The sequence below is a fragment of the Suillus subaureus genome (assembly GCF_016647635.1).
Source record: "Suillus subaureus strain MN1 chromosome Unknown BJ212scaffold_30, whole genome shotgun sequence".
In the NCBI taxonomy this organism is placed as follows: Eukaryota; Fungi; Basidiomycota; class Agaricomycetes; order Boletales; family Suillaceae; genus Suillus; species Suillus subaureus.
This window is the reverse complement of record NW_024538586.1, coordinates 293,047-320,584: the sequence shown is the minus strand read 5'-3', so window position 1 is coordinate 320,584 and position 27,538 is coordinate 293,047. Positions and strand designations below refer to the sequence as shown.

The 27,538-nt window shown below is 48.1% G+C and overlaps 7 protein-coding genes across 7 annotated transcripts; 3 read left to right on the top strand and 4 right to left on the bottom strand.

Annotated features, from left to right (window-relative positions):
- Positions 1 to 47: 47 nt before the first annotated feature.
- On the top strand, positions 48 to 930 carry BJ212DRAFT_1302104 (uncharacterized protein; the record flags this gene model as incomplete). Its single annotated transcript, XM_041333219.1, has 6 exons — positions 48 to 118; positions 177 to 188; positions 256 to 515; positions 565 to 669; positions 720 to 806; positions 836 to 930. 6 exons carry the CDS (start codon positions 48 to 50, stop codon positions 928 to 930), a joined length of 630 nt encoding a protein of 209 aa, XP_041189879.1.
- Positions 931 to 1,830: 900 nt separating this feature from the next.
- BJ212DRAFT_1302103 (uncharacterized protein) lies at positions 1,831 to 5,529 on the top strand (the record flags this gene model as incomplete). Its single annotated transcript, XM_041333218.1, has 3 exons — positions 1,831 to 1,892; positions 1,950 to 4,924; positions 4,976 to 5,529. The coding sequence occupies 3 exons, from the start codon at positions 1,831 to 1,833 to the stop codon at positions 5,527 to 5,529; spliced, it is 3,591 nt and encodes a 1,196-aa protein (XP_041189878.1).
- Positions 5,530 to 6,096: 567 nt separating this feature from the next.
- Positions 6,097 to 6,964, bottom strand: BJ212DRAFT_1375696 (uncharacterized protein). Its single transcript, XM_041336456.1, has one exon. It carries the CDS (start codon positions 6,604 to 6,606, stop codon positions 6,319 to 6,321), a length of 288 nt encoding a protein of 95 aa, XP_041189877.1. The 5' UTR covers positions 6,607 to 6,964; the 3' UTR covers positions 6,097 to 6,318.
- A 4,655-nt stretch (positions 6,965 to 11,619) lies between these two features.
- BJ212DRAFT_561391 (uncharacterized protein) lies at positions 11,620 to 14,579 on the bottom strand. Its single transcript, XM_041343524.1, has 6 exons — positions 14,042 to 14,579; positions 13,244 to 13,988; positions 13,040 to 13,186; positions 12,927 to 12,984; positions 12,110 to 12,876; positions 11,620 to 12,060 (listed from the first exon to the last, which is right to left on the bottom strand). Exons 1-6 carry the CDS (start codon positions 14,205 to 14,207, stop codon positions 11,862 to 11,864), a joined length of 2,082 nt encoding a protein of 693 aa, XP_041189876.1. The 5' UTR covers positions 14,208 to 14,579; the 3' UTR covers positions 11,620 to 11,861.
- A 3,094-nt stretch (positions 14,580 to 17,673) lies between these two features.
- Positions 17,674 to 18,033, bottom strand: BJ212DRAFT_1375659 (uncharacterized protein). The gene has a single exon (XM_041336455.1). The coding sequence runs from the start codon at positions 17,944 to 17,946 to the stop codon at positions 17,773 to 17,775; it is 174 nt and encodes a 57-aa protein (XP_041189875.1). The 5' UTR covers positions 17,947 to 18,033; the 3' UTR covers positions 17,674 to 17,772.
- BJ212DRAFT_1525096 (uncharacterized protein) lies at positions 17,689 to 18,319 on the bottom strand (the record flags this gene model as incomplete). Its single annotated transcript, XM_041341726.1, has 1 exon — positions 17,689 to 18,319. A coding segment is annotated over one exon (354 nt), but the record flags the coding sequence as incomplete, so codon positions are not given.
- A 3,558-nt stretch (positions 18,320 to 21,877) lies between these two features.
- On the top strand, positions 21,878 to 24,406 carry BJ212DRAFT_1579240 (Alpha/Beta hydrolase protein; the record flags this gene model as incomplete). The annotated part of the gene is made up of 14 exons (XM_041342237.1): positions 21,878 to 22,097; positions 22,153 to 22,333; positions 22,393 to 22,574; positions 22,636 to 22,689; positions 22,744 to 22,781; positions 22,842 to 22,896; positions 22,954 to 23,081; positions 23,135 to 23,166; positions 23,217 to 23,400; positions 23,456 to 23,645; positions 23,701 to 23,759; positions 23,806 to 23,870; positions 23,921 to 24,148; positions 24,199 to 24,406. The coding sequence occupies 14 exons, from the start codon at positions 21,878 to 21,880 to the stop codon at positions 24,233 to 24,235; spliced, it is 1,653 nt and encodes a 550-aa protein (XP_041189873.1). The 3' UTR covers positions 24,236 to 24,406.
- Between the last annotated feature and the right edge of the window lie 3,132 nt (positions 24,407 to 27,538).

Genomic DNA, 27,538 nt, shown 5'->3' with positions numbered 1-27,538 from the left:
CCCGCAATCCTGCCAACGCTATCGTCTTTGTTTCAACTTTCTTCATCATGTCTTCTCCTCCCCCGAATCCTGATTCAAGACCTCTTCCGAGAGGTTGGGTCGCGCAATATAACTGGGAGTACGTCTTTTACAATCTGATAATCCCTCGAAGCTCTCCTGATCACCGTAATCTATAGCTACAAATCATGGTATGTATCACGCTCCCGCCAGGCTTCTTGACACCTCCTTATCGATAAATAATTGTCCGAAATACAGGTTTTATGTGAATGAGATGGAACGACCTCCTCGATCGTCTTGGGAACATCCCCTTGGCCCACCCCAATATACCCCTCCCCCCGGACCTCCCAATCGTGACTTCAGCCGCTCTCCTTATCAAGACAGCTACAACCAGGCTCCCGCTCCAGGTAGCTATGCGCCCTCTTACGGTGGCTACGGAGGTGGGTACGGCGGCAATGCGCCTCCTGGTGGGTATGGCGGTTACCAGAGCTACCCACCTGCGGAAAACACTGGCAGAGGTAAGAGCCCGTGATCCAGTAAATGATGAGTATTAAATCATTTTGCCAGGCTTCTTTGGCAGGACGTCTTCTCAGCCACAACAGCCTGTTTATGCGCAGCAGCAGGCTGCTCCCCGGAAGAGCGGGCCGGGGATGGGCACTGCTCTGCTGGCCGGTAAGTTTTGGCCCGCTGTGTGACACTGATAATCTTAATGCCCGGATCAGGCGGTGCGGGTCTAGTAGGCGGTGCTCTCCTCATGGACGCCTTCGAGGATCATGAAGATAATGTAAGAGATCAAGCCTATGACCAAGGTAAGTCTCTCGCTGCTGGTATATCCTAGACATCGCTAAACATCCAGCAGGATACGACAATGGTTACGACAATGGCGACAATGGTGGTGATTTCGGTGGTGATTGTGGAGGAGGAGACTGGTAAACGACATACTTGGTTAGGTAACGCAATTGCATGATACAGGTTCTTGGCGCCTAGTGTGGTGGACTCGTGTTTGTGTATAGTACTTTGAAGCTTGGATTGTGCAATGGAAGTCCCTTGTGGCGCCATATGAACGCCATCATACAGGTTACATATTGACCTATTATATGCTTACATGGATCTATTCCTTCTCTAGTAGTACCGGTGAGTGGGACATAACCTGTTCACGGAGTTGAGAAGTTCGTATATATGTGGTATCGGGGATAGTACGAAGGAACGCTAATATTTTCATTTCTCTACATGGTGGTTTGTCTTAGGGGAGAGTCGGGAGACTACATAGTCACTAGTTACCAGCAGCTATTGGATCAAAACCAATGATTTTACTCTTTCGGAATGAATAAAGTTATAGAGTTTACGCTCCACCATAAATGTCGCTTCGAGTTGCGCCGACCGATGGCCTAACCACCATCATGCATCGAGAGCACGTAGTACTGTTGATTTACGGCAGGGTGGCAGGGTGCCTGGTCGTGCCGTAATTTTCTGGAGCTTCGTTGTGTGCGCGAGGTAGGAGTTGCCTTTTACTACTGTCAGTTTACTGTCGTCCACTGGGATCCATGCTGGTGGTCACCACTTTAGGAGGATTTCAGATACCAGTACGAGAATAAACGTTTGAGCCCTTGGCACATGTTAACGTTGGTCCGACATCAGATTAATCACAGCCTTCAAGATGGCCGCATCATAGGCCCTGACATGCCATTTGACAGACGCTGACAGACAAGCCTAGACAAGGACCCGTACGTTATATTCGACGTGGGTACCTTGATGTACCTTGCACCGTGTCCATGATATAGCACAATGAATTTGTCGTCTGCCTGATCCTGCAGTTTTAATCGCTCCCCACTAATGAGTTTTTACAATGGTGTCGTGCCCGCAGACGGGCCCTCTGCACAGACTGGCATTAATTGGTGAGTGAATTGAAAGCATCTCTCAGCGGGGAATTCTAAATATCACAATCCATCAAGGTCACTCCACCAACAGACTCAGATAAATCCCCAGTCTCCAACTACTGTCAGGGCTACGTCTAATTCCAGCAATTATGCAGCACCGGTCACTCCTGCGCAAGCATATGCGCGCTCTGTTGTCTCTGGACAACATGTTCTGCAATACACCATTGAGCGCCAGCAGCTAGAAAAACCATCTGGTCAACAGCCAGGGCCAAATTTGCAGTCTCCAATCGGCGTTTCCGCGTCTACACGCGGTCAGTCGTACGCCCAGCGCCTGTATGCCAGCTCGTTAAGCAAGCAGCCTCGAGTTCAGACCCAGCAGCAGCCCACCAGCAGGCAGCCTTCCTCTTCTGGACCTGGAGGATCTCCAGTCAACCGAGCTCCGGCTGGCCCGCGTGCTCCTTATAGTGCCAGAGCATCTCTCATGTTGAATACGGGTCACACAAGCGCTCCTCAAACTGTTTCTCCTCTTGATTTCTACCATAGCAGTGTCTCAAAACTTGATCTTCAGTCACCGGTACCTGATCGAGGCACCAATTCTCCAAGAGCTCGGCGCCCTCAGTCAGCTACAGGTTCCGCTTCAAGCATCTCCGTGGTCCATTCCTTGATTCCCATTCAAGCACCCCACGGTCTGGAAGCTCCCAGTAGGCGTAGCCCAGTTCCAGCGGAACTCCCCGATGGACCTCCGCCATCGCCTGCTGGCGACCTCCGACGGTCAAGTCAGGCGGGGTTGCGCTGTAGGAGCCCGCCCAGTACAACGCATGTGATACCAGGCAGCTCAACGTCATCAGACATTCCTCCACAGCCTGAGAGCGTGAACAATGTCATAGCTCCACCGGAGCCACCCCCAGGGGAGTTTGGCCCATACTCAGAGGATTATTCAGGAGGTTCAGCTCATGTGACTGCAATCACTTCTAACCCCGAGTCCGTGACTCAACCTAGTGATCCATTGCCTGCACCTATACAGACTGAGAGTCTTGATGTCGGCAGTTCCGAGGAAGTACCATTATATTCCCTCGTTGACGAAGAACCTCCTCCCCCAGACTTCGACGAGTCACAATCCATGAGCAACGTGAGTAGGGCGAGCACGTATCATGCCGAATCACCCATTGTACTGGCACCTCCTGATGTACCGTCGCCCACACCGCACGAGTCACAATCCATGTGCAATGTGACCAGGGCGAACATGTATCACGCTGAATTACCAACCGTGCTAGCACCTCCTGATGTACCCTCGCCCACACCGCACGAGTCCGATTCTGTATCTGGGGTCGTACCTTCAGTAGGTGCAGATACTCCCCCATTCGTTGGTATCCCTCGTGCACTTTCTCCGGAACCTCTTTCTGGATCTCCGCGAACCTCGCTGGCTATGCCAGAAGTAGCGTCATACCCTATGGAGAAAGTACCTGAGGATGTTAAAGAGAAATCGTATGGTTACTCTGCAGAGGACTCGATGCCTAAGTTCTCTGAGAAGTCATCATCGTACCCATCTATGGAAGCTTCATCGTCATCTCGCACACTATCCGAACAGGTGCCTTCATACAGGCAACCTAGGTATAACACCAGTCCTCGGGACATACCGCATCCTCGTCTCTCCTCGGCGGCCTCCCCACGCAATGATACCTCTGCGAAGACTTTTTCTACAGCACCACCGTCTGCTCTTCAACCGAGGAGACCTGTGGTTTCTACACTAGCATCCATCACAGCTTCTACACCTCCACCCACGATGCCTGTACCTCCTCCATTGAGCCCAAAGGTGTCCGATGTGAACGCGGTTGAAGTTCGACCGACAACTTCCCTGCCTCCTCGACCCGGTAGCAGCCACCAACCATCTAGCCCACCTCTTCCCCAAAAAGTCAGGGCAGAGCCGACATTCCCTCCTTTATCAGCAGGTACCCCACCTTTTATTGCCGCTTCTGCCAGAACAACCTCGCAGATGCATTATGCAGTTTCTCCTTCACCTCTTCCTCCGCCTCCCCTTCCCCAGCGTTCTCGGGGCCTATCAGTACTCTCTGCATCATCAACTGGCAGTCGTCCTGCAGAGTTCAGACCTCAGCTATCTCCGAATGTATCCCCTACATTGCAAGGACATGCTCCTTACCAGTCATCGCGTCAAAGCTTCCAGCCTCCCGCAGAGTTCAGACCCCAGCTATCTCCGGCTGTATCTCCTACACTACAAGGACAGGGACCTTACCAGTCATCGCGTCATAGCTTCCAGCTTCCCGCAGCATTCAGACCGCAGCTATCTCCGGCTATATCCCCTACACCGCAAGGATACGCACAGGCTCCTTACCAGTCACCGGGTCAAAGCTTCCAATCACAGGCCTCGCCGCCACCGCCACCGCAACATGCAAGTGCACAAATTCCACCTGCTCAACCGGTTCAATCTAGCAAGGGACTTGGAAAAAATGTTGCGGCAGGTCTAGCAGGAGGCGCAGTTCTTGGTCTGCTCGGCGGGGCTGTGCTCGCTGAGACACTTAGCGGCGGTGATATTATTGACGATATCACTGGAGGTATGAATGGAATGACGTTTGGAAACCCCGTAGATGGTCTGCTCGACTCCAACATGGGCACTGGTGATATTATAGGGAGCGGATTCGACCCTACGACAAACTTTCAAGGAGACCAGATGTTCGCCGGGAACTCCTCCGGCCAAACATACGATATGTTTAATCAGACTACGGGGAATGGAGTAGACCTCAGCCAGTTTCAAGGACAGTTATCTATGCAGACATTTGATGTATCTCAGTCACAACAGCAGCCGAATGGCCAGAGCAATCAAAGCAGCGGCATGCACTATCTGCATGATGCAGGACAGCTCATGCAAGCCGCTTACAAGATGTATAAAACCTCGCACCAGACTGACGCAGCTCAGGGTTCTCAAGGTTCACAGACAACGGCTCCACTGCAACAAACCCTGGCGCCCACGGTGCCCAGCATCTCAGGTACTGGTTACCTTCCTAATTCGCCGCCGTTAGGATACGCACAGACAAGTACGTCCATTCCTTTCTATAGAACGTCTTTTGACCACTTTACCACATCAGGCTACCCCAGCCAGACTCAGCAAACCGGACAATCCATGCACCCCATGGCATCTCAAACCGCTCAGCCACCCACTGCCACACCGTTCTCACAACATTACCCATCTGTAAATCCTGCTTCTCAGCAGGGCACACATCCACTTTCTCACCTTCACGCGTCCCCACAAAGCTCTCACACATCTCATACCCAGGGCCCACATATGAATCATGCCACTTACCCCTCCTTCGGGACCGCCGCTTATACCATGTCTTCGCAGGGTCCGCCAATACCAACCCAGTATGCTGTGAACCACGGTTACAGCACTGCCCCTCACCACGCTTATTCGCCCCAATCCCAGGCGGGATACTCCGTCCATCCCGCACAATATCATGCCCAGGGAACCTCGCAACAGAGTCCCACTGGTCAACAGCCTCCAAGTGCTGGTGCTAGTCTAAACAAAACTATGCTCGCAAAGCAATTTGTCAAGGGCGCGTTGATGGCTGGCGGTGTCCTCGCGAAATATAACCGTCTGAATGGGGGTAGTGGGTTTGTAGGGAATGGGAATGGGAATAATTGAGGGTTCTTATAATTACTGGCCCTTTAATTATCAATCGCATGCTATTCACATGCGAATTCTATGTTCGAGTTGATTAATATTGTTGTATGGTACCTCCGACTCCCACCTTAGTGGAGGAGGGCCTTTGTCGAATGGATACGTCTATTATTTGCCAGTTTGCTTATTTCAGACGAGGACTCCCCTTCGGTCGGCTCTACGACAATATACAGTGTTTACAGTAGCAACTCAGGAAATACCATATTGGCATCGTCTCTGCAAATAGACAGTGTCTCTCACTCTCGACAACGCCGTGCACAATCAAAGGGATGATCCAGCCCGGAGGTCGAGCACGGTTTACGCTAGCGTCAAACCTTAACATCCATTAAATGTAGTTGCATATGCGTGTCGCAGAGGAAACTGTCTTCGATTCACTGTCCATGACGAAACGGTTTGTATAGAATGCGGGGGATGCAGTCAGTGGCTTTCAAATGTATTGAGAAGTTGGACTTGGAGAAAGCGACGACGCACGCACGCGCGCTTCTAACCAATCCCATTTCTACCGAGAGATTACATACTCCAGGATGAGTTAACATTGCCAGATAGTGTGTTCTGGAATCTGGTGCGTTCAATGGAGTCTGCTCAGCTTCTTTCAGGCTGTCTGAACTAAAATAAGACACTACATGGTTTTGTGAGTGAAATGTGTGATTGATACCAATTGCGATACTTGCGAAAATTGCCCAGTAATTCGTCTAGAATTTTGTCGTTAAAAGACCATCGACATAGACGTTGAGAGAGGAAAGGAATGCACGATCAAGACATAGCGTCTTCGAGAATTGCTGGGAAGAGAAAGTCGATGGTGTTGTCGAAGTTTGTGGTCCAACAGCGCCGTGAAATGAAACAGAGGTCGCCATAGTAGTGAGGAAAGAACCGCAAAGAGGAAACAGAACTGGTTGAACGTACAGCAACATAGCATGACGTGATAGACACAATAGCACCCGAAGCCGGCGGTATCTCGTGAAGATGTCGGAGTGCACTGAGTGTGCCGAGCCGACAAAGTGCAAAGAATATTACAAGCAAAAACTTACCGATATCGAGCATGCGTACTGAGTGACTATACTAGGGCGAACATGGGCAGCAGAAGCTCTCACTTACCAAGAGGTTCATTGTGGATTCTCTCTTGCTCCGTTGGCGCTGACGTCGTCGATGCACCGAGTTATCGCGCTCCATAAGTTTTCCTTCGCGGCAGTCTCTCGGCAAGGCTAATATTTCGCACGCAAACCTTTTTATCGCAGTTTATTGGAAACGTCCTGTACGCTCAGAAAATAAACTGACGAAATCGAGTAGGGTTAATATTGCTCCAGAGACCAGCATCAGCGAAAGAATAACTGTTGGAAGTTCGAACTAATGAAGATAGGTTCCTTGGGGTCAGGCTTGAAGGAGCAACATTGCTCGTACCTTTAAGCGACGCAACTTCTGGGAATCGAGAATTTTCAAACGAGTACTTGACCTGCAAGGGACTGGTCACTCTGTCTAAGCTTCGTTCGTACAAAAATTTCACTACTAAATATTGAACATATAACTACAACTAATCAGTCCTCCGTCTAGGAATGTCACCATGCAGGGTACAGAGCCACATCTCTCGGACTCCCTTGTGAAAAGAAAAAATCTGACTAGTGTAAATAGTATTGGTCACAAAAAAGATCAATTTACATACCAGGCATCATAAGGACCAAACTTGATGCATATGGGCAGCGGCCCAACCTGTGGGGGCGATGATATATCCTCCGGGTCCTGGAATATTATCGGCTATTGCGAAATGACATGGCTCTGAGGAATTGATGTGTGCACGAAGAAGGTCGCGACGGCATTTCACAACTCCGCATGTGGAGCAGCGCACCCTGATACCGAGGTGAGCAAGGATGTGCCTTGCCATGCTGCATTTCTTGAGTGTCTTGTGGCAGCCGCCCCAGGTACAAGTTGTGACGGTGCTGTCCGGACCAGTGACACCGTGTCTACGGAGGTGGGCAGACACTGCACTACTCGTTCCCTCCAGACACATTCCGCAGGGTGTCCCCTGTAATCCACATTCGTATACGACAAGGGGTTGACCGCTTTGCTCCATTCGAAGCAAGGTCTGTGGATCCACCGTGACGGGAATGATATCAAGAGGCATGATTATGATAGTGAGTCGTCGGGGGGAGGAGCTGGTGATTGATTGCGAGGACAGGCTGTTGTACTGCAGGTCAGCGGTGGTTCAGTTGTTGTCTGGAGACAGGTGCCCAGCTCACCAGAGTGTTAAGAGTGTGTAAGCGGACAAATGGGCAAGTCGAGTGTCCTGACTCGTCTTATAATCGCAGGGCATTTAAACATTTGGGCGAGGCACTAGTGGCATCTTTGCCACCAGTGACAATATGAATGAATGCGCATATCCGAGGCAGTACTCACTTGCTGTCAAACGGAGGAGGAATATACGTATACTCAGGAAGCAAGGAAGCGGTTTTTGTCACTTCCGGTCAAAGGTTAACGGAACCTGCCCGAAGAGAATTGATCCGACGTCAATCATGCATCCATAATTGATAAATCAATGATCCGTTGATTAAGTACAAGTACGCCTGTACTAGTCCCTCCTTTATAATTAGGTGAGGCTAGGTGAGGATATGTATACCAGGTAAGGCCTGGTAAGGCTATGTATAGCTTGTTACCGGATACGTAGTACTGCTGACAGTCACTTATCAATGTCATACTTCTCATACCACTTGATCAGCCACTCTGCAATACTTAACGGAAATTTTCCTCTATTTACAGTGTGGTTTACCCTAGTTTATTCGATGCAGTTGATCAATCGATGGATTCGGACATGAGTGAGATCGAGGTATGACTGAGTGGTATCCAGCATGTAGTAGTTGGTCAGCGAGACCCTAGGAGACCCGCTATCATAGGGTTTGATCGGACTCATCGATGAATCGTACAGGACTTGTAACATGTGTGTGAGACAGAGGTGCACCCTCGGACTTGCCAGCATCGGAAGACTGGTGAGAAAGTTATGTTGTCTTACAGCTACTTTCATGTCGATAAACCGGATTCCATTTTTCGTCTCACCGCTTTATGGAGCTGGACAAACAACACTAGTACTGGGTATTTTGTTCGACTAAAATAAAACCATATATTACGACGTAAAGGCCCCGCAATCAACGTAACACACCCTAAAGGACGACTTATGAAGGATTAAATTTAAAGACCGTTCAAGATCCATTCATCAACATGTGTTCTCGTGACACTGGACACTCATTGGGAGTTAATGTATCCGATGAAGCCCTTCACAGCAGGCCAAGGCAGGCCCTTGTTGAAGCTTAACTCATCAGTTCTCTGATGGACTATGTGTGGGAGTCACAGATGCAAGTATGCTTGTACTAGTCCTACCCTACCAGATTTAGTCATAACGCCGCATCACAGGTACACCTGTACTTACTTTTCCCTAGGGCTGTTCAACTCTATAATATATACAGCCCCGCAGTGACCGCGTGCCCTCAAGGCCTCACCTGTCATCTTACATATACCTGACTTTATACCCTCTATCCCATCACAGACTATGCCCATCACATGCCATCAACAACGAGCCCTACCTCTCAGTGGTTTAACGCAAGGCTCACTCGCTTTGGTCAAGTCGAATTTTATTATAACCCTCAATACTAGCACATTCTTCTTCTTCGCCAGACTCTATTCTTCATACCCCTCCCCTCTTGATACCCCCGGCGTTTATGAACCAGCCACCGGTGCGCAGTCCATAGTTGAGGTTCTTCAGGCTGCCATTGACACGCGCTTAACGACGCTCGCTACCAAACCTCGTCCTTCGTTTCCATTCATAGCAAAGCTTTCTCCCCCTCCTACTCTTAAACATAGTACCAAAAGTCCGCGTGGTATCCGATGATTTGGCGAGCGACCGGTCTTCATCTGTACAAAGAGGGACTTCTGCTCTGATGAAGGTTGCATTTCCTTCTATGCTCGATTTCATTAATTTCAGTGAACGTGAACGGTGAATCCATGCTGTCACTGTTCTTTGTGTGTAAGCCTGATGGTGTAGGCTGGCATTTTTGATTGCATCGCAGAATGCCACCAAGCTGTAAGCATCCAGCGCATTGCTCCGTCCAACATCAAATATTCATAGGACCAAGCGATACTAATGTTTCCCATCATCGCCAGTGGTCGAACAGACACATGGCTTAGATAACCGCCAATTGGAGGTCAGTTTCGAGAATATATATGGGTTTGATCTGGCGGGGTAGGGAGATCAGAGTAGCTGCATGACATTGATTTAGGAAGGACAGTTGCCTTTACAGAATTTGACGAGCCTACGGAGATGTCTACGTAGTATTGGTATCACTGCGTCTGCTCTTGCTTCTACTACCGTCAGGGTTGAAGACCCGCTTCCAGACTATTCTTGAGCGTGCAGTCGGAACGAATATCTGACGGGGTTCCTAGCTGCAGCGTCATTGCGATCTTGCAAAATGTGGTTAAGTGCGGAGGTGGTTCAAGTGGACAAGCTGTACCATGAGCGGTACCGGGTAACGCCAACAGATGGTGCCAATAGAATGTCAAAGTGTCGGAGCTTCGAAGGGTAGAAAATAGCAAGACAGTCCTGACTCCTGCGTCATCTCCATGCCCTTCTCAATCATAGCTTCGAGAAGTTCGACCTGATCCATATCTTGATTTGGGAACAATATTAATGTCTGCAGCGAAGAAATCAATAACCTCATAAGTGGCTGCAGATACTTAAGCCACGTGCCAGCAATTCATCGTTATCATCATCGACGTCATCCCCCCGGACCCAAACATGGAATCGAACAGAGGCGAGGTGACCCATGTATGACCTGCGACCACGGTGTGTTCATCGTGAGATCGTGCTGGATTCCCTTGAAGCGAGTGAGATGAAGAGGGCGAACGAGCCATCAGCTAAGACCAGTTAGATGGACCTCCCAGAAAATCATCCATGAGTCAATGTCAAGGTGTGTTCCGATGGGGAAAAAAATCCTGTCGTTCCGTAGGTTTCGAACCTGCGCAGTTCAAGAGAAACAGATTTTGATTCTGTTGTGGTGATCACTTGGCTAAGAGCAGTTAGCTGAAGATCCGACGAAAACATCCATGAGTGAATGTCAAGGCGTGTTCCGATAGAGAAAAAAACGTTGTTGTTGTGTCGGCATGTCTGACAGATTTTGATTCTGTTGTGGCAACCACCTGGCTATGAGACCAGTTGAGCTCCAAGGAAACCATCCATGAGTGAACCTTCAAGGCGTGCTCCGATAGAGAAAAAAACTTATCATCAACAGGTTTCGAACCCGCACCGGCACTATCAATCCAAGAGATTTAGATTCAGTTGTGGTAACCACTTGGGCCAGGACAAAGTTGAGATGTTGAACGTTGAACCTCCGAGGAAATCATCCATGAGCGAATCTTTAAGGCATGTTCTGATATAAAAAAACCAGTTATTCGGTAAGTTTTGAACCTGCACGGTCCGGGGAAACGGATTTTGATTCTGTTGTGGTAATCACTTTTGGCCAGGACGCTTCGCAAGTTGAGATTTGAACCTCTGAAGAACTGTCCATGAGTGAATATCAAGGTGTGATTAGACATTTGTCGGCAGGTTTTGAATCTGCACAACCCAAGATCTCTAATCTGTTCTGGTGACGGTTAGCTATTACTACTTAAGATAGATCTTGAAGGGGATCCGTCCATTGAGTGAATGTTCAAGGCGTGGTAAAAGGAAATTTAAAAAAATAGTTGAACAGGTTTCGAACCTACAACAGATTTCTGTCTTGTCACGTTTACCGCTAGGCTAAGACTGATCAAGATGGAGGATCACAGCCTATCAGACAACTCGTCACTCGCATGACGCGAATGGGATACACTGACCTGGCAGTAGGTCTACGTCCCTTGGATAGGCCAGGTGTGACGGTCAGGGGCTTTATCAAAAAGCAAAATCTAGATCTAAATTTTATGAAAGACGTGATGAGACACGGAGAAGCAAAGTAACGAGCACTAATTCACGCTGCCTCATGCGCTCGAGACCTCTACTTATCGTCAGGAAGCCGTAGGAAGTGCGCTGCGGAAAATTTGCATAAATTTGCATTGATTATACTATCGCCGTGTTGCCTGTGGTATGCGTGAATGGGAAAATAAGTGGAATCCAGAAGAAGTCGTCCGCCGGGACATCCTGGAGCACGAATCGGGCTGGGTGAGAAGCACGAATGACTTTTAGCTACGCCCCTCGTGTGACAAATATCACGACACCGGGTACTCATCGTAGGATTCTCACCGACAGACTGCCAGACAAATGTAGAATAAATCGAGGGTCGAGACTACAGCTTACGCCGCTTCCCAAATCCACTCTGGTCGGCCGCTGCACTTTTCCGTTTGACGCTCTCAACGAGGTTCTTGAGACTGGTGTGATCCACCTTTGTAGGGAGTCGTGCGCCTGTCTCGTCTTCAGGGCGACTCCTTTTTTGGCGCTTAGTTCGTTCGTCGATAAGTGCCAACATACTTTTCGTCTTTTTGAAGCTGTGAACACATCAGCGTCATCGAATAACGCAAAATAACAAGTACTAACTGGGGATTGCTGGGATCGAGGGCGAATTGATAGTCCTCGTGGATTGCCTTGAACCGGACATCTTTAACGTCGATAATGAAGTCGTCCTGGACTTCATCATCATCATCATCGATCGCTTTCTTTTTGCTCCTTTTTCTTTTGCCCTTCTTCTCTGCTTTGACGTCCAACTTCATCTCCTGGCGTGGCACTGGCTTGTCGACATCCCATATTCTTGATACCCGCTTCGCCGACCCCGACGCATTCTCCGCCTCAGATTCTCCCTCACTGCCACTTACGCCCTCGAAGAAGTCGTCATCGAAAGAGTTTTTCCCAGGCTGCCCTCGATCTTCATTATTCGTGACTGTCGTAGCTTTTACTTTGACCTCTTCCTTTCTCTTTTTGCGCTTCTCCCTCATCTTTCTTTGATATGCCTCCATTGTTGTCTCGTCTTGGGGATCTTTGGTCTCAGTGAGACCAGGGGTAAACGTGATCTCCATGTCCACATCGTCGTGTTTTCCTGCATCGTCATCCCGGCCCCACCCTTCTGGAAGTTCGTCATCGTCTCCGGCAAGAAGTAGTGTGCGAAGCTTGTCTCTCTGGGCGTTCCTCTTGCTCCTGTTCTTCGACACAGGATCTGGATCATTATCGGACTCAGAAGATGATGATGCGATATATGCCTTGAAGTCGGCTTCTTCGATCTCTTTTTTGGTTAGTGATCGTCTAGTAATGTGATTACGCTCCGGATCATCATCGTCCCAAGTGAGCTTGACTTTTGAATGACGGAGAGCCTAGAGTGCAAAATGGGTGAGAAATAAAGAATAACAATGAAATTCCCTACATCTGTCACGAACTCTACTGCTCGATACCGTGTTCCAGGATCATCTATTGCCTCATCGCTGTACGTGGATCCGGTTAGACGGATGTCTAAAAATAATGTCAAACTGGACTCGCCGATATTCTTCATCGAATGCCATCTCATCGGGCACAAAGCTGAGATCGAACACGTTTGCTGAACGCTCAAGCTCGGTACCTTCGAGTTCGTTGTAGATGTGTACAGCAGCTTCAGCGGTATCACATTCAACAATTGCGTAGTAATACCTTTGATTGAGCATTTCGTTGAACATCGCGCCAAAAATATTTAAGGATGTAGCGCACCGTAATCTCTCCAACTGATACTTTCTCAAAGCATCTTCGTCGTAGTCCGCTCCGTCTCCGGTTTCGTGGATGGTCCGTTCATTGACATCGTCTTCGTTTTCTACTTTCTTTTTGAATACCTCTACAGGCGGTCCCTCCTTTTCCTCCCTTGCGATGCGCTCTTTCCCAAACTCACTTGGATAAACGCGGATACTCAGCACCTTTCCTCTTGCGACCGTTGCCTTTACGCCTTTCGTGTTCTTGAGAGACTTTTCATCCTTGGGTGGCACTGGCACAGACGCCGGAAGGGTAGCAGGCGCAACCGGCGAGACAAGCGACGAGAATATTTTGTAAAGATGTGCTGCACGGACATGGTCCCAATCAAGATTAACAACAGCTAGTCTTCTGGTCTTCTCTGTAGCTTCTTTACTGTTGTCCTCCGGGGCTGTCCTTGCATATGCAGCAGCCTGTGCGTCCAAGTCGGCAAAGGTGCTCTCATCAAGATCGATCTCGCCTTCTTCATCGAGGTCCCTGCCTAATGTAACAAATCCAGGATCATCGCTCTCATCGTCAGAGTCACCTGCACTCTGACTTTCCGCCTCTGATTCGGAGGATTCCATGAGGACGCCACCACGAGCATAGTCAGGTATCGTGGAGGTTGGAGCCTCTGCCTCCTCATCTTCCTCATGTTCCAGCCGATAAAACCGCCTGAGGTTGTCCTTTTCATGAGTTTCAGAAATTTTACGACCAAATTTATCCACTCGGCCTGTAGCCACAATACGAGGTGAGAGGCATCAGACGATAGAGTTTGAGGCGCACCTAGTTTTTCCTTTCCTTTGCCTTTTTGTTTCAATGTCTTTTTTCCCGCCTTGTCTTCGTCAAAAATTCCTTTGAAACGCTCGTCAACTACAACTTTTGAATTGTGTTTCTTGGGGCGTCGGAAACGGGGGTCAGTCTTCAACCGCGCAAATCGTGGGTCAGACATGGTACGTCGATCTGTCAGCGACTAGACAAGCCACAGACGATAAGCCGATGAGTGCTACTTATTGTCGCGGATGGCAGTTAACTTGAGTGTTTTAGTGTGGCCAGCGCGATGATTCGGAATAGATTCGAAGGTCGTGTTAGTAGTACTAGGTCAAATGTGCACGTGCAACCTTTGTACACCATGAAGCGGTTTGGTAACCACAACAGAGTCAAAATCTGTTTCTCTTGGGCTGGCAGGTTTTCTATCGGAAGATTCGGAATACACCTTGACATTCACTCATGGACGGTATCGTCGGAGGTTCACCTTAACTGGTCTTAGCCAACGTGGTTACCACAACAGAATTAAAATCTGTTTCTCTTGGACTACGCAAGGCGACTTGATTATTTTCTTCTATCATAATACACCTTCACTTGTGACGTACGTTGACTCATTGATGATTTCCTTGGAGGTTTATGCAACCTCAGTACACGGTGGTCCCAGCCAAGTGGTTACGCAAACAGAATCAAAATCTGTTTCTCTTGGAGTTGATTCGAAACCTACTGACAACATTTTTGCGGTGTATAGATCCGCGTCGGAGGTCCATCTTAACTAGGCCCAGTCATCGCGCCGAAACCTCCTTTTTATGTGATAGTCTGTCCATGAAAAGGAATTAAGCTTCACACCTTGCGAAGGTTGTCTCAGAAACATAAGACATATCCCTGAGGTGTACAGTGCGTGCCAACCCAGATTCTCGACAGAGTCGGATTCACCACCACCGAACGAACAATGTTAATAGGGCCGAAGCTCGGCCAGAAGAATGCACGCAAGCTAAGGACAGAGTGAGTCTGGCAATCACGAAATCTCTGATGTGTGTAGTTTGCGTGCGCTCCTATTACATCTAATTAGGAACCTCACCGAAGCGCACAGCTCATCCGGCGCGTCGACGCGCGCATCCCGGTACCACTTTTATCTATATCCCTCCTATTACCATTCCCATCGCCTGCAATCCTAGGCAAACTCGGTGATTTGCGAGCTCCGAAAGCTGTATGGAGCATGACGAGCGGAATTGGAGTGTGGGCCAAATCCCAACCAAAGATTGCAGACGCAGGCGGGAAGTGGACAGTAGTCGTCTCACGCCCAGGGTCCGGGAGTTCTTCGCCTGCGTCTAGTGCGTCGTCGAGCTCGGGAGAGACTCAAGTTGGTACTGCTAATTTGAGTTTCAAGTCGAGTGTTGGAGGGTGAGTGTCGTCTTCTGTGCAACGCACGAGGGAGGTGGCTAGTCTGGAAGTAGGTTGGGAGGAAGAAATGGTGCCAGATGATTGGGAGGATGATGTGTAGAGTCGGTTAGTTGGGAGCTTGACATATACCGGCGATAATGGGAAACATTAATAGATATAACTAGATCTATATACTAATGTTTCCCATCATCGCCAGTGCACGCGTCGAGCAGCCACGTGGCTTGGATAACCGCCAATTGGAGGTCAGTTTCAAGAATATATATGGGTTTGATCTAGCGGAGTAGGGAGATCAGAGTAGCTGCATGACATTGATGTTAGGAAGGACAGTTGCCTTTACAGAATTTGACGAGCCTACGGAGATGTCTACGTAATATTGGTATCACTGCGTCTGCTCTTGCTTCTACTACCGTTGGCAGGATTGAAGACCCGCTTCCACACTATTTGTGAGCGTGCGATTGGAACGAATATTTGACAAGGTTCCCAGCTGCAGCGTCGTTGCGATCTTGCAAAACGTAGTTGAGTGCGGAGGTGGTTCAGGTGAACAAATCGTACCATGAGCGGTAACAGGTATAGGCAGTGTTCTGCAGGTAATGCCAACAGATGGTGCCAATAGAATGTCAAAGAAGTGTCGGAGTTTCGAAGAGCACAAACGTCACCGCTCGGAACTACCTCTTGACAGAAATTTGTAGCAAGACAGTTCTGCGTCATCTCCATACCCTTCTCGATCATGGCTTCGATCTCATCCATATCTAGTGATTTGGAAACAATGTCTGCAGTGAAGAAATCAATAAGGCGACCTAATGAGTGGCTACAGATACTTACACCACGTGCCAGCAATTCATCGTTATCATCATCGACGTTGATCAGCTCATCCCACCGGACCCAAACATAGAATTAAACAGAGGGGAGGTGAGACCATGTATGACCTGCGACCACGATGTGTTCATCGTGAGATCGTGCTGGATTCCCTTGAAGCGAATGAAATGAAGAGGGTAAACGAGCCATCGGCTAAGACCAGACCTCCCAGAAAATCATCCATGAGTCAATGTCAAGGTGTGTTCCGATGGGGAAAAAAATCCTGTCGTTCCGTAGGTTTCGAACCTGCGCAGTTCAGGAGAAACAGATTTTGATTCTGTTGTGGTGATCACTTGGCTAAGAGCAGTTAGCTGAAGATCCGACGAAAACATCCATGAGTGAATGTCAAGGTGTGTTCTGATAGAGAAAAAAACCTTGTCATTGTGTGGGCATGTCTGACAGATTTTGATTCTGTTGTGACAACCACCTGGCTATAAGACCAGTTGAGCTCCAAGGAAACCATCCATGAGTGCTCAATGAATCTTCAAGGCGTGTTCCGATAGAAAAAAAACTGATCATCGGCAGGTTTCGAACCCGCGCTGACACTATTAATCCAAGAGACAGATTTAGATTCTGTTGTGGTACACTTCGGCGAGCAATCATGATGTGAACCTCTGAAGAAATCATCCATGAGCGAATCGTGTTCTCAAAGAACAAAAACTGGCTGTGTGGCAAGTTTCGAACCTGCACGTGTGCACAGTCAACGAGCAACAGATTTTGAGTCTGTTGTGATGACCACTTGGCTAAAACCATTTAGATGAAGCTTCGACGAAACCATAAAGTCCATGGGCGAATGAGGTATGTTAGAGAAAAACCACGCATCGGGCAGGTTTCGAACCTGTGCAGTTCAAGAGAAACAGATTTTGACTCTGTTGAGGTAATCACTTTGGCCAGAACGCTTCGTGAGTCGGGATGAACCTCCGAAGCACTGTCCATGAGTGAATGTCAAGGTGTGATAAGACATTTGTCGGCAGTATGCATGTTTTGAATCTATATCACCCACAGTAGAATCACATAGGATTAGCAGACATTTGCCAACGCAGAATGAAATAAAAAGACGTGACTAGTTCGATGGACACATAACATACCAGGAATAGTTATGTAATAAGCCGCCATTATGTTGCTAATAGCTATTAATTCTCACGGGGGGATGTGACACGGTAAGTAATTCGAATGTCCCCGCACCCGCACGGGCCATTGCATAGCACCGATACACCAAAGATACGATGCATATTTAGCAAAGCACGATATTGTAGGTAGTGTCCCCCATAGGGCTCCACTCCACAGGACAATAAACAAGGATCCAAAAGAAGACAAAAAGTAATTTGGATCTTTAGCTTTACTTTAACGTTAACCCTAGCTAATTTTCAACTGCGGCCATGTTTAATTATATGCATCTATTTCGCGGACACGTCGAGCTCATGTTCTCCTCACAACCACCGGATACAGAACTGATCAAAACACCTACACAAATCGAGTAATCTGATAGAATATCAAACGAGAACCTCCATCCAACCCCATTCCAACACCCTGAACAAAGCCACATCACCAGCTCTTGCAGGATCAACTCCAACTACATCCACCCACCGAGCAACATCTTTCTCTGCTTGCATTTGTGCATTGGCCCAATTTGCTAAGTGCTCCTTACAGATACCTTTGAATAGCATACATATGCGAGTCACGACGTCAGGCTGCGGAGAAATGCATAAAGAAGCGGCGCGTTCGTATGCCGCTTGAGGAAAAATCGGAGGGCAATAAATTCGTGTTTAAGAATAGAAGGTAGCCAATAGTTTTAGTGACGTGTTTATGATTTGATAGCCTGAGGTAGCGCATATGTACGCACGTTATGAATGATGTTCTAGCTTCGGTGTGAAGTCCCAGAACCCTGAGTGATTTATCGAGGTAAATTGTTGCTTTGTTCACTGGAATGACGATTGAATCCATATCATCGAGGCTGCTGGGTATCGGATTGAATGTATCCACTGGTTGCAGTTTGGATGCCGGCGACCGGGGAAATGCTGGCACGTTTGTCCTGCGAAGAGTAATACAAGTTAGGAGAGTGATTTCTGTATCATCAGGGGACTTACTCCGCCTAGGGAGAGCTCGACAGAAGCATTGATATCAAAGAGTGAGTATAGATAAATGACTGGCTTTTTAGCACGCGAGCTCGAATACGGATAAAATAGAATATTGATGCAGTCACCATCCTTGATGTTGTACGAATCGATACTTCGGTTCGTGCGCATGATTACCCCACCCAAAAATACTTGGACATGGGTGTGACTCAATGCCTGCTTGGCATCAGCAATAAGCTTGTCCACCCGCATTTCCCTCGAGATTTTAACAGTTTGAATCTCGCCAGATGGAAGAACAACTTTGATTGTGACTTTATCGTCATTCCCGCTATGTTTTCTCAACTTCAGTACTGAAAACACTTGTAGAATATTTGGGGTGCGTACGAGATGTCCTGTTCGTTAACCTGACTTAACGCCGATGTCATTTCCGCACGCCGAGTCACCTCAACCACGTTAAATAAGTCAATGACGTCGTCCCATATTTCAGCAGAGATGTCCACATAGTGGCCATCGCAAGCATCGAGTTGATTGGTCTGCAATGTGACCACATCTTTCGGGGTCCTTGGGAAATGTTTTCAGGCAGAGTCAAGCATAAACTTATGACATCTGCTATGAGCTATTAAAGATTTAAATAGTTATTCCACTCACATTGTATGACCTTTGCCGTTTAACCATGACTCGTTTTTGACCTTGTTTCAGAACAATACATGGCAAAATTTGTTTCTCTTCAGCCCGAGTCTTCGGACTAGAAACAGACATTTGGAGGCACGATGTTCGAAGCTTTCAAGTGGTGAGTGACGACACTACCTATGAGCTGGCACCGATCCCTTAATAACAGCAGGCGGCTCGGTAGCTATTGCATCTACCACGTCATGCTATGTTGCTGCGCATTTTTTGCTGCTGGTCTGTGGCGCATCTCTCTCTTTTGCATATGTGCATGAGTTGTATTGGGCAAATTAATTGACATGCTCGGCGAGCTCTGTCCCGACATCGAATGTAAACTCAGGTGTAGTACTACATGACAGGGAACAGAGGATAGCATGGTTTGGCGTCGGGAGGGCATGAGGGAAGTGATTGTGCATCAGCCAGGGGATGCCAGATGCAGGTGACATCGCAAGGTCCGGGGATCGAATGAGGGTGCTGGGCTCAGGTAGGAGCGCTAAAGGGGGGGCGGGATCGAGCACAATGACCAAGGTAGTAGAAGCTCGGCATAGCTGGGAGGGCGCGGTTAGGTGAAGAGATAGCCTGAATGAGGGAGGGCGCAGTTGGAGTAGGCGTAGTACCAGAAGTGCATGGCATGATTGGGTGTAGCTGGGTGGTAAAAGTGTGCTGGGGACCAGGAGGGAGCCTGAGAACTGAGATAGCACAGTTGGGTGCAGTTTGATTGTGGGAGGTTTACCTGGGCACTGGAAGGATGCTGGAAGCACTCCTGGGTAAAACGAGGGTGCTGGATGGTGCTGGAGGGCTGCAAGGGATATCATAGAGGGTGCGGTTGGGCAAAATGTGCTCGAAGATGTTGGGTATGGTGGCGATGAAGGTCAGCACCTACAACAACTAGGCGAGTCACGGGAGCGATGGCATGGAGGAGGGTCGGAGGAGGGCCGCTGTTAGAATGAACTTTGGCAGGATTGCAAACGCACCTTCACTACCGACTTCGCAGCGCACTAGTATAGGACCTGTCTTGCGGTTCTACGGCGCTGTATGCTTGTTTCCTAACTGTCTTAGTAGAACTTGCTTGGGCATTCAGTGTCGAGTGTTTATGCTACGGGAGTTAGTGGCGGCAGCCTGGGACCCGGAGTTTCAACGAGCTCTCCTCCTCTCACCATCATCAGTGCATTACTACAGGCACCTGCCTATCTGGAATCCCAGTGACTCCAACTTGGTGCGTGTTTTGTTTGTGTTATAGACTTCGGCAAGCGAGCAAAGTTGCTAAAACCGCTTTATAATAATAGTATTATGATAAGTCGGGCGTTCTTAACGAGTCTTACTTATATTTCCTTCTGCCGCCATGCCACCCCCGCCAGTGTGGCCACCTATTACTAGAAAGACTCTTGCAGTGTTTTTTTTAGCTTGTCGAGCTCAAGCGCAAATTATCCCCAACTGTTGCTGTCGAGGCATCTAGTATCTGACCCAGGGTACGCACCAACCTCTTCAATGCAGCCATAGAACGCGCCTACCATTCTTTCAGAATACGGACACTCAAAATAGAATGTATATTGTCCGAGTCAAACCCGCTCAACTCGATATTTGTTGCAACCCTATGATAGAAATACCCTCCCCAAAGTTTGTGGCATTATTTGACAGTCGAGACATACAATGAGTGAGGCCGAGCTGTTGGATATAATGGGAACGACCGAGACACTATTAAGCAGGGCGCCATTAGGGTTGTACCGTCCACGAACTGCAGTCAGAAGGCGCAGATTGGTGTCGAATCGAAGCCGATACTCTGAGGCTAGCGCAGAGCGCAGTGAGATGCCGTGTATGAAGCCGATGGATGGCCAATACCTCCCTCTGCAAGGAAGCCCACTTCTCAAGATTTGCCACGTCGACCACATCTACTCCCAAGACTACGTGATTGGCCAAAGTGACGATGCATAAGCAGCTGAAGATACTACTCCAACAAGGGCATATCTGCGAGTACTTCGCTCTTAAAAATCAGTTCCTAGTATCAGCAGTGATCCTCGCATCAGTGGCATATTATCGAGTCACAGTCCTGGTGATTCGGGAGTGTCATATGCAAGAAGGCTAGACAGATGCCAATTTGCCGGTTTGGAAAAAGTGGTCATGGGAGGCAGAGACAGGAGGGCCAGCGCATTACGGACAAGCAGATTAAATATATAATTTTTCACTTATGACCATAGCCTCTGGGCGCATGTGACATGGAGGTGGTCGTGATGGAAGAGCGGTCGGAGTGCCATGCAATATTTATGTGTATCCGGTGCACCGCGGTCCGTTGATTTGCCTTGAACACAGGGCGGAAATATCGAAAGTGCACACGTCAGGATGGTGATTCCTTGAAGCTTGAAGCGTAACCTTGAAGTTTGGTCGGCCAATTGAACTCTTCCATCATGTGATCACGATGCAGTACTTAATAGGTACCGCACGCACCGCATTACAACCGTTTTACCGTTGAATTTCTCCGGGCTCTCACATAAGTATTTATTGTTCTGGACACTATGTTGGCAGGAACTTACTGTAAATGTGAACCTATTGCAGATTCGAAGAAATAAGAAATCAAGTGTATGATAATGACAAGAGGGTGCAAGTAGGGATGTGGGTGCCATCATTGGAACGAGGCTGCAGGGAAGTATATCAATGCATAAGCTTATGCATGCTGACCCGAAAGCAGAGATAGAAGATCCAAGTATTATTATTAATGGATCTATCATCACATGAAATGATGAATAACCCCGAAGCACCTGGTGAGTGATACATCGTGTATTTCGGTTGCCTCGGACCTGCTCTCGCAATTGAGGTTTATAATGTTTATCACGTCGCGCCATCTTCATGACCCCAGTCAAAGATGTTTATCACTGCGCGATCTGTGGGGTTGAAACTGTCTACTAGAGCCAATCTATTGGTCGTATCGCAGCTTTTGCTTGCGCTAGAAGCATTGTCTGCACCGGCAGCCACTGTATCTGCACCCATCGTCAACTTGGGTTATGTCCAATACCAGGGATCGGTTGACACAGCGACAAATATCACCAGCTTCCTTGGAATACGCTACGCTGCTCCTCCAGTTGGTGCGTCTAGTTCCGTTTGTTGCACACTCTCTCAGCTCATGCACCAAGCGCATAGGTGACTTAAGATGGGCAGCTCCGCAGTCTCCATTGGGCGTCTCTGGAGTTGTTGAACAAGCTACCACGCAATCAAACGAATGCTATCAAGCGCCCGTAGGCAACTCTTCAACGAATCCGTTTGAAAGCACCTCTATGAGGAAAAGGGCCATCAGTCAATCTGAAGACTGTTTATTCTTGAAGTAAGCCCTGTCATGGGACGATGGTGTTGACATTGACAATCAGTGGTTTCATCTCGTAGTGTATACACTCCTGGAAGTGAAGTGGTAGCCACTCCGGGAGGAGGGCTCCCAGTTGTCGTTTGGATTCATGGAGGAGGGTACATTGCAGGAGCTGCAAGCGAATTCAATGGCGCAGATCTAATTATAGACTCGAATCACGGTGTCATCATTGTCTTAGTTCAGTACCGCCTCGGTTTATTCGGTATGTTTTGCTGTTCCTCTTAGTCTCAAATGCATACTAAGGTGTATACACTACCGATTAGGTTTTCTTCCTGGGGAAGCGGTCAAGGAAGGGGGCGCACTTAATGCTGGACTACGTACGTGATTACCATGGTCTGGCAGTCATTCAGATTCAGCTGAACTGTTCTAAGTCGACCAGAATTATGCGTTACAGTGGGTGCAGACCTACGTGAGCAGAACTCTTTACTTGCGTAGTGTACCCCAGCTGATAGGAAGCTCACCCGGATAGATAAGTAGCTTTGGCGGTGACCCCACAAAGGTCACAATTTGGGGAGAGTCTGCTGGTGAGCTGCGCTAGGTACCCTTTGTCATCATCGTCTTTATTTACTACTTTGTTTCAGGTGCCGGTTCAGTGCTACAGCATATTGTTGCCCATGGAGGAAACACGCAGCCTCCCCTCTTCAAGACCGCCATGACGAGTTCTACATTCTTGCCATCCCAATACAACTATAATGACCAGATTCCGGAGGTGATTCTTGTTTCTGAGGATGCTGTCCACAGGGTCCTGAATACCACTACCAGATGCTGTATAGTGAGGTCGTCGATGGAACAAAGTAAATCCTTTGAAAACCCGCCATTCCGCATCTAATTTCTCAACTTCCAGCTGTACCTCAAGTTCGGATACCCTCTCTTGTTTGCGCGCTGCAGACGTCAGTACGCTGCAGACCTTGAACTATAACATCAACGTCAACGGGTTCTTTGGCGTGTTCGTATTCGTCCCTGTTGTGGATGGCACTTTCATCTTGGAGAGGCCTACTGTGACGATAAGGAAGGGTCGTTTGAATGGCGTACGATCCATGAATGCATTTATCTCCGAAACGAACTGAGACCCTTTCCCCTTAGGACTATCTCCTTTCTATGACCAATTCACATGAGGGGGACATTTTCGTCGACCAATCCACCACATTGGATATTGCAGATTATGTCAAGACGCTTTTCCCGAATTTCGGTTCTGCTCAGGTTGCTGAAGCGGCGACGCTGTACCAGAACTATGGAAGTAATGTCAACCAAGCAAATCTTGTGATGGGCGAATGTATGTGTATTTTTGAAGCGATGATCAATGTCCCTGATTTCATCGGTTGTTTTAGCAATATTCCTTTGCCCCACTTATTATCTCCTCTTAGAATTTGGAGAACGAGCTTGGAAAGTGAGTTCAAGGAAACTTGCAATTTATGTATACTCAATACAAGCAGGGCGAGTTTGCAATCCCGCCTGGCCTGCATGGAACCGATATTGCGTACTACTTCACCTCATATGAGTAAGTTGGGGTAATGGGTCAACCCTACTTCGATTATATTACTATTTCAGGGGTGGCCCTCCATACAACAATTCGCAGTACATCACTGCTTTCTCGAATTCGTTCATGGCTATGGCCATGTCTGAGACTCCTGACGACAGATACACCCCAGGAGATATCACACCTTCCTGGACACCTTGGCAATATGGTTTGACAGAGATGAAGTTCAACGAGACATCTGCGGGAGTACCCAACATTTACACTTTCAAGACTGATAGCGCCTTACTGGAGCGTTGCGCGTGAGTACCACATCCATGATGAGTCCAGATGCTGAGCTAAAGGCATGTAGATACTGGCTGAACGTATCAGCATATTCAGCGCAGTGAATGGAGGTTGAGCGCTGCTCTGGTATCTGCGAGTTGAATAGTCTTGTGATATGTTTGTTATCCCTATATCAGCTTGTCACAAATGCTCTGGTCGTAGGATGAGTATCCGGCAAGACTTTTATGTAAATAAAAATAACCATTGATTCGTATCAGTTGGAAATGGCCCTACCACCATCCTTAGTATACGTAGCCTGCTAGCGATATCAGATCTTTCAGTCTGAGTACACATCCACCGTCAGGCCTTCCCAGACGACCTACCACAATGGAGACGCATAATTCTTTTGTTTTGAGTGGGCGACGCGTTTGTTTGAGACACCCAATTGGCTGACTGCGCGAACGTTCAAGTTGGCGACGAACCTACCAAATTGATCATGACCCACTCACTGCCCTGCAGCATTTTCGGGGGTGATCGAGCTGCAAGGACCGTCAAGTAGCTAAGTTCTGCCCCGATATTTCACATCATCTCTGCCCATATCAGACTATTTGTTCGACTCACTGCCAGCGTCACGAATTATCATGCCTAAAGCCCTGGCGTGACAGTCCAACATCACCGCTAACATCAGTAGATGGAAGTGGACAGCAGTCGCCTCACTGCCCTGGGTCCGGGAGTTCTCGCCTGCGCCTGGTGCGTCATCGAGCTCGGGAGGGACTTAAATTGGTACTGCTACTTCGAGTTTGAAGCTGTGTTGGTGCGTGGGTGTCGTCTTCTGTGCATTGCGTGAGGGAGGCGGGTAGCCTGGAAATGGGTGGGGAGGAAGAAGCGGCGCCAGATGATTGGAAGATGACGTGTAGAGTCGGTTAATTGGGAGCTTGACACATACTGGCGATAATGGGAAACATTAGTAGATACAGCTAGACCTATATACTAATGTTTCCATCATCGTCAATGTCGAGCAGGCACATGGCTTGGATAACCGCCAATTGGAGGTCAGTTTCAAGAATGTATACGAGTTTGATCTGGCAGGGTAGAGAGATGAGAGTAGCTGCATGACTTTGACGTTGGGAAGGACAGTTGCCCTTACAGAATTTGACGAGCCTACGGAGATGTCTACGAAATATTGGTATCACAGCGTGTGAAATTAGTAGGGTTCTTGCTTCTACTACCGTCAGGATTGCAATATTGAAGCTTGGCGTGCGGTTGGAACGAATATCTGACGGGGTCCAGAACTGCAGCGCCATTGCAATCTTGCACGGCATTTTTGACAAATTTTGATTCTGTTGTGGCAACCGCCTGACTAAAAGACCAGTTAAGATGGACCTCCAAGGAAACTATTGACGAGTGAATCTTCGAGGCATGTTCAGATAGAAAAAAAAATCTTATTATCGGCAAGTTTCGAACCCGCGCTGGTACAATCGAAGAGACAGATTTTGATTCTGTTGTGGTAACCACTTGACCAGGACAAAGTTGAAATGTTGAACGTTAAACCTTAAAGGAAATCATCCATGAGCAAATCTTTAGCGCATGTTCCGATGTATAAAAAAACCGTTTGTTCGGCAAGTTTCGAACTTGCACAGTGCACAGTCCAAGAGAAACAGATTTTGATTCTGTTGTGATAGCCGCTTGGCTAAGACCATTTGGAAGAACTTCCGACGCAACCATTCATGAGCAAATGTCAAGGTGTGTTCCGAGAACAAAACAACCTGGTGGCAGGTTTCGAACCTGTGCAATCCAAGAGAAACATATTTCAATTCTGTCAACATGTGGTAATCACTTTGGCCAGAACGCTTCGTAAGTTGAGATGAGCCTCCGAAGAACTGTCCATGAGTGAATGTCAAGGTATGATAAGATTTGTCGGCAGCATGCAGGTTTCGAATCTGCACCACGGTGCCACCACCCAATATTTCTAATCTTTCCTGGGCCCTGATATCATTTTGCGCTCTAGCGGAAACGTTCTCCTTCCTTTGTAGTTACCGTCAATAGTAGCGATGCTGGTTAGATAGCACACAATATGCCAGTGGTTATCTTTTCCCTTCGATCCATGTCCCATGTTCCGTAAAATCGGGGGAGGTCGGTATGTGGTTAAGTTCCATCGACCCAAGTCACGGTGGCACACAGTTTCGCTAGTGATCCAGGTCTCCACTGATTACTGGTATTCGTATATCTGTATGATTGCGTTATCGAGAACCATATCGGCGACCATCTAACAAAGGTCAATAGAGCTTTCTTCATCTTGACCGCGCAAGTCTGGATCTATTTCCGAAGGCACAAAATTCGATCTTAAGAAAACACAGTGAGCGAACTTCCCGTACGAAATCGTGTCGTATATTAGCTGACAATGCAGAACAGGTTGCCTTCATCTGGTTCATGACTTATTGCAACCCTGTCAACCAACGGCGTCAGGTGAAGTCACTAATGAGGACCATGCTATGATATCGCACGTAAAGCACTGTTCTGCGTCGCTGCCGATAAATAGACCGTGAACACCGTACAAGCAAATCGTACCAAAATCCAGACGAGATTAAGAAGGCTGCAGGTAAAATCACCATGAATTACGAGCACCACCTTGCGAACCAGGCCCTGCCACCCATTGACAACTGTGTGAACCTATTGAAGGGACAGACAGGGCACGGTTGGCTGAACGTCTCGGTGAACGTGGAATCTTCGTAACCTTGTACGCTGCATCTGTATATCAACTATCATGTTTAAACGCAGATTTATCACAACTAAACTCTGTGGGTGTGCGTAGATAGACGATCAGTGTCTTCTGCTGGTATGGGAAGGAGTGCTGTCCGGAATGTTGGATACTTGTAACACCTAGCGGTAAACAGCACAACAGTGTGCTGAACGGGGCTGAGAAGATAAAAAGTGATTGATTTGGACCAGTAACAAGGCAAGATCTACAGCAACAAGAAACTCGCCGGCATTATCGGTGTAAGTAAGGTTTTTAAGTTCGCCATCGCTTGAAAGTCGAGAGTAAGATTGCGTGTCCAAAACAATTGAGCTCTAACGAAAATTTATTATTCAATTCGGCGAGGATTTTTTTATATGACTGGAAGTCATTCTGCTTCATAGAATTTCAGCAAAGGTGGGGGCAAGATGCCTTTTGCAACCAGGGCCGATTTTCACTCTAGATTAGACTGTGCGAATCAAGTCGCTTAAACGAAAACACGGTCACGAACCTGCTGCGTTTTGTGTGCCTGAATCCAAGCCCTGCCCGCCAGTTGGGGGGAACTAGGTTTTGCGTGTGGAATCTGGAATTGTGCATGTAAAGATACTGGACAAGAAGACAACAGCAGAACTGACCGGTGACCGCCCGCAAGAAAGGCACCATCATGACTAAGTGTCTTCACCGTCCCTATTGT

What these genes read in the sequence shown, in the direction of transcription:
- BJ212DRAFT_1375696 (XM_041336456.1), bottom strand. Translation starts at nt 6,606, where the DNA reads ATGCTCGATATCGGTAAGTTTTTGCTTGTAATATTCTTTGCACTTTGT.
- BJ212DRAFT_561391 (XM_041343524.1), bottom strand. Translation starts at nt 14,207, where the DNA reads ATGTCTGACCCACGATTTGCGCGGTTGAAGACTGACCCCCGTTTCCGA. An exon ending in TATCAGTTGGAGAGATTACG is followed by an intron (nt 13,187 to 13,243) that starts GTGCGCTACATC and finishes GCTCAATCAAAG; the next exon opens with GTATTACTACGCAATTGTTG. An exon ending in CAGTAGAGTTCGTGACAGAT is followed by an intron (nt 12,877 to 12,926) that starts GTAGGGAATTTC and finishes TTTGCACTCTAG; the next exon opens with GCTCTCCGTCATTCAAAAGT.
- BJ212DRAFT_1375659 (XM_041336455.1), bottom strand. Translation starts at nt 17,946, where the DNA reads ATGCTATTCAAAGGTATCTGTAAGGAGCACTTAGCAAATTGGGCCAAT.